The 6,011-nt window shown below is 35.7% G+C and overlaps 2 protein-coding genes across 2 annotated transcripts in view; both read right to left on the reverse strand.

Moving 5' to 3' along the window:
* Positions 1-680: 680 nt before the first annotated feature.
* LOC106748719 lies at positions 681-2,548 on the reverse strand. The gene is made up of 5 exons (XM_014627542.1): positions 1,785-2,548; positions 1,330-1,465; positions 1,106-1,213; positions 795-950; positions 681-722 (listed from the first exon to the last, which is right to left on the reverse strand). The coding sequence occupies exons 1-5, from the start codon at positions 2,546-2,548 to the stop codon at positions 681-683; spliced, it is 1,206 nt and encodes a 401-aa protein (XP_014483028.1).
* Positions 2,549-5,567: 3,019 nt separating this feature from the next.
* Positions 5,568-6,011, reverse strand: part of LOC106748728 (solute carrier family 35 member G1-like) — a 3,458-nt gene continuing 3,014 nt past the window's right edge. The window contains exon 3 of the mRNA XM_014627550.1: positions 5,568-6,011. This exon is cut by the window's right edge and continues 39 nt beyond it. Coding sequence (XP_014483036.1) covers positions 5,568-6,011 — 444 coding nt within the window.

A 6,011-nucleotide genomic window follows, 5' to 3' on the forward strand; every position in this document is an offset into this window, starting at 1 on the left:
ACTCTAGACAGTAGATTGGTGAAGAGCTTCAATAAATGCGCCAATGACTGTGCTCCGTTATAATCTATTTTTCCCTATATCGTTCTAACAGGAAATCGTTTTAGGAAACACTCTTTTAAACAGGCGCTAGATTTAATAATCATTCTGGAAGCTACTTCAAAACTGCTTTTATTATTTGCATTTGAACTAATGGCAGTTACTTCGTATATAGCAGGATTAAGGCTTAAGATTTGGCTGTTATCTTTATTGCCGGGAGCATGTAAATTATATTTTCACGAAAGATCTTTGGAGTAAGTGGTCATATCAAGTTGAACACATCGGTTTTTATCCAATCATTGAAATTAAGCATAAAAGATCTTTCGATAAATTAGAATATAAAAAATTATAAGAACGTGACACAAATATCGCATGTAAAAATGTAATTTTTATGTTTAATTTAACATAATATATTTAATTTAATATCGACAATTATATATATTTCTCAATACTATGGTTTAGTGATTTTAAAATCACAATAATATTTGAAAATTTTTAAATAATAAATATTACTATTAAATTATATATATATATATATATATATTCATAAATCTACTGCTATTCTCAATTTGCGATACAAAGATTTCATTTAATAAAGATCGTATATAAGGAATCTACGAGATGTACTTTGTTGTTCCTCTTGTTTATAAGAGCACAAGGAGAATCGAGTAGGATTGGTTTAAAATCTGGAAGACCGCCAAAACATTTATCAAGACAGACGTAAAATATTAAGTATTACACGTAAATTAAATTCTTACCGACATGAACGAAGTCAGAGACAGATTTAATTTATCGTTAGTCGAGATTTTGCAATCTAAATTAGTACCCAATATCATCAGCATTAAAGTACGTTTTATGGACGAACCGAATCGATACCAGTTTTCATGGAACGCTTCATTGGTCATATTTTTGCTCTAAATAATTGAAAAGTAATAAAATATTTATAACAACTTAACAACAATTTTCCTATCGCGGTATGTCGGGAAATATCAAATTAGTTTGAAACTAAAACAACTACGGTCGATGAGGGTAATTGTGCTCGAGAAAAGCAAACCGTATGAAAGCTTACCGCATCCTGTAATTGTTGCATGCAAAAACATAATACGTAGAATTGGACTATCGAACCGCACGTATATATGAAAATCAGAAAACCTTCCAGGAAAGTAGTTGATGGTATCTGTGGATATGCGTACAAAACTTATTATCCATAAGTATACAATTTGTACAAATAACAATTTATGCAATTCGCATGGAAAAAATTAGATACACCGTCAGAAGTAATTGCTTGTATACATTCCTAGGATGATTAGTGTTAATTGTATTATTCACCGTGCTCAACATAACACCGATAAAACAAAACCGTAAGACGCTGTTCACATAAATCATGCTGAAGCTCAAAGATAGCAATTGCTTTAGCAGAGACGATAAGCTGAAACAAAGCTCCAATATGTCTAATTAAGATATAATTGAGCACACATTTTTAATTTGAGAGCGTACAATATTTAATTTGGAATTTGATTAAAAAAATTTTGTACAAAAATTAAAAAAATTGTTAGCGATAGTGTTTACTGTCATTTTCCATATGTGAACTGAAATAGCGCAATTGCATATGTTGGCAATCATACGAAAAAATGCATAGGAGCATAGGCGAACATTAGAAACAAATTTGTTAAAATTAAGTCACTAATTCGTATCTTTCCATCTTCTGAACACAAACAAATTTGAACAAAGTTATTTTCACTACTTACCGTAAGACGGAAGTGTAGTGTCGGCACAATGCTTTTATCTCTTTATTTACCCATTGATCGGGACGACATTGTTCCAAATCACTTTGCAAAATTGCATTTCGAAATATCGCGGTGAGCTTTGTGGCGATATAACGATATTGCGCCGTTATCAATAGCACAAAGTGTATCATGTAAATGTCCATGCCGCCTTTTTTTAGAAAAACATAAGTGTTACCAATTATCATGAAGATGCTGCCCATCAGGAAGATGCTGAGCGAGAATGGCTGCTTGGAGAAGACCGCCGGCATCCTGTAATCCTCGTAACGGAAGGACACTTTTTTAAAAATCAGCGGGAGCGGTATGCAGCTCCACAGGAGGACGCATAATCCACCTACCACCCAGTAAAACCTGAGTGGTGCCTTTATGGGCTGCAGGGTGCTCATCACGATGCTCTTCATCATTTCATCCTCATTGCATAGGATGTTGTTTACCTGCTGGATCAGTTGGTCTACCAGTTTTCGGTGCGCGTGAATCCATCCAATATTGAAGAACACCTCGATGGAGAGCACGGCGTTCATCGTGCCGTCAACCAGAGCCTTCTCACGCGACACTACGAAGAAACCAGGGATCAGCACGATTACCTGTATCACTTGAACCAGCCACATTAAGACGGCAAATAACTTCCAGCCGATTGAAAATCGCGAATCGCCCGGTTCTAAGGGTAGCAAATTGCCTGAGATTAAGTTCGTGCGAATGTTCAGTGGGTTGACGTTTCGGAAGTCCATGTCCGCAGTAACGCTTCTTTCAGAAGAAAATTCTCCCCGTCAGATTGAGCAATTGAGATTCCCGTCGCTCGTGTTTTCTACATCAATTTCACTCGACTCAACGCATTAGAACGCATTTAACACACGGACATACGCGGACAATATTAGAGCCTTGCACGTTTTCGCCTCAGTTCTATGTTCTCTGTGGTTGTCGTGTGTATTCTCTTCCACTTGTAGTAAACTCGCAGACCTCTTTTATCATAATTGAGAGATCGTTCGCACAGTCAATTATAGATCTATGGCTTTCGTTACACCTCTCGAAAAGCTGCGTGTCTTCTTGCCTATAGTTAATGTATGACATGCGGTCAGTCGGCAAACGAAGGCATCTTGCTTTGTTCGATAGCTGAGAATATCGGCAGAAGGAAACGTATGCAATTTATCGTCGGTGTTTTTCGGCGAACAACAACAGAAAATTCTAATTGTCCTATTATAAAATGCAAATGAAAGACTTGATGTAGGAATGTCGCGACAGTTCATAGCAAGACGATACTATCTTTGCTATTCTGTTTATCGTAAAGAAGAGAGACTACAAGTTTCCTTCTAGCCAGCTTTGTTTAGCGAAGTGGCAATTATCTTATAGTGTTCCGCCGGTCAGCGCAGAGCAGCAAATTTCGAAGATATCAAACCTCACGCTGTCTAATTTTGTTGGTGAAAAGAACTGTTCCAGTGTAACCTGCGATGAACTGCTACGAAGTGTTTCAAAGAAAGTTAATTCACAAACAGACTGCTGGCTTTTTCTCCGTACACCGCAAGTTAATTGTTAAGATAGTTAAGGTAGTTGTCTTTTCTATTGTCGGAGGTTAATTTTATTATAATTGTTTATAAGTGATTTTTGTTGAATTTGGTAAATTACAAGATTGTGGCAGTTATTTAGCCGAGTAAAGTGCCATATTCAATTTATCTATATCATCATGTCATTATATTTAATACATAATTAATATCATATCTAAATTCTAATTTTATTACTAATTTTAATGAAACTGCAATTTTTTATTTTTTACTGTAACAAGAATTTCCGATTTTACCAAAAATTGCTGATTTTGCCGAAATAAAAAAACTCTTTTCGTATTTATAATAATATGTAACATGTACGGTTATACCATATAAGTGTGGTAAGTTTGATAAGTAACTTGGTTTGATATTAAAGACAACAATTTGAGTTTTGTATCGTAGTTTATTTTTCAATATAGCCCCCAAGAAAGTTCAACGCACTTGTCCCAACGTTTCTCCAGGTTCGCGATTTTTTCGCGAAAAAAATTTCTTCGAGGCCCTCAAAATACTCGTTTACTTCTTGTATGATTTCTTCATTCGACCCAAATTTTTGTTCAACCAGGAAAATTTTGAGATTCAGGAATAGATGGTAATCCGAGGGAACTAAATCGAATAAATAGGCTAGATGCGGAAGCAGTTCAAATCGCAGTTCGGTCAATTTTTGTTCAACGAGACGGCTTGAATGTGTCAATGCGTTGTTATAGTGGAACAACACACCTTTTCCGGCGATTCCTGAATATTTCTTCGCGATCGCTGCCTTTAATCGGTCCAAAAGTGATGCATAGTATTCTGAAATAATGGTTTTCCTCTTCTCGAGGTAGTCAATCGGGAGAATTTCTTTTGCAAATCCAAAAAACTGACGCCATCATCTTTGCAGCAGATAGAACGCATTTCGCCTTTTTCGGAGGCGCCCCGTGCGGTCCACTCTTTCGATTGTTGTTTCGTTTCCGGGATATAGTGTTGAATCCAAGTTTCATCCATGATTACAAAACGCCAAAAAATCCGTTCCATTCTTCTTAAACATTTGCAAACAGTCGGCTGATGTTCGCATGCGAATTCGTTTTTGCTCTGATGTGAGCAAACGCGGCATCCATCTTGTGCTAAGTTCTTTCATGTGTCATTCATTATGCAAAATGAAGTGAACCCGCCCAATTGAGATGCCTGCTTTTGTTGACTCGTGTACTTTCATTCGTCCGTCGGCCGAAATCATATATATATATAATTATTACTTATAATATATGCTTAAACCTCCTTTTATTATTTACTTTTACCGCTCTTCAAGAAAACCGATCTTGTTATGTCTGTTGCGCTTTCAAATCGTCGTACGGTAATGTTGAATAATATGTAACAATTTGCCTACCGATTGTGTGTGAAAAATTCAACAAAATCGACCAAGATCGCACATCATCTTGAACCAAGACAATGCATCGTCGCACACGCAGAGAAGACAACTGAGTTTTAGACCACTGTTCGTGTAAAATTCATGACTTATCCGCCTTATAATCCCGATCTGGCGATCTATGACTTCGTCCTGTTTCCGTGTATCAAGGATAATATGTGTGGTATGAAGTTTAATACGGCAGATGCGATGGTGGAAGCGTTCGAAAATCTAGTGTCTGAAGTACTTCCAGAAAGATGAACACAATGCTTTGACGATTAGTTTCGTCGAATGGAAAGGCGTATTAATTATAACGAAAAATATTTTGAGAAACAATAAAGTCGATTTCAAAAATCAATTATATATTTTTATACGATTTTGAGGCAATTTTCAGGACAAACCGCGTATTATTTTTATTAATATTTATTGATTTATTATTTTTCAAAAAAATTTGGTCATATAAAATAATCTTTCTAATTTACCTTAATATATCTTAAATTCTAATTTATTTTATAAAAGAACAGGTTTAATATAGTATATATCAATTTTTAATAAAGATATATTATTCTCTTAATCTCTCGAAACAACTATTACAGGAGATATAAGGGATTAATATTCTGAGTCTCTTAAAATAGTAGTTATCGCATAAGAGAATAAAGATGAACAATAATAATTAAATTTTTTAGAATTTTTAGAATTTACCTGTTTTTATATAACTGCGTTTTTATAAAACAGGATCTGATTAAACAGTTATGTTTAATGTAGTATGTTTAACGTAGTTCGGTTTTGCAGTATCGGGAATGATTATTCGCGATATTAGCTGTTAATTGATTAGGGAATAAAATCACAAATAGAATATATCTCTTTCTCGAAACCCATACAAATGACAGAGAAAATAATAAGGATCGCGCCAGTTACACTAGTCGACGTGGGCTTCTCGCCAAAGAGGTATACCTGAATTACATACGCCAAGATAATATCCAGGGATCTAGTAACAGACACTTTACCCGCGCTTTCGATCTTCAACGCTTTCGTCACCAGCACCTGTCCCATGAGGCCGGTGAACGCCACCAAAAGGATTTGGCCCCAAACGAACCAATCAAACGGCAATTTGAACTTGTGCTCATAACCATCAGATACCACGAAGTAAAAGAACACTGCAGAGACAAATGACCAACTTGATAAATTCAGAACTATGATGGAATAGTGTATTTCTGAACATTTTCTCATAATGACGATGTTGAGGGCCATAAAGAGGGTTGCCAGGAGAGCGCA

Source organism: Dinoponera quadriceps, unplaced genomic scaffold, assembly GCF_001313825.1.
Source record: "Dinoponera quadriceps isolate SergipeBrazil2010 unplaced genomic scaffold, ASM131382v1 scaffold3127, whole genome shotgun sequence".
Taxonomy (NCBI): domain Eukaryota; kingdom Metazoa; phylum Arthropoda; class Insecta; order Hymenoptera; family Formicidae; genus Dinoponera; species Dinoponera quadriceps.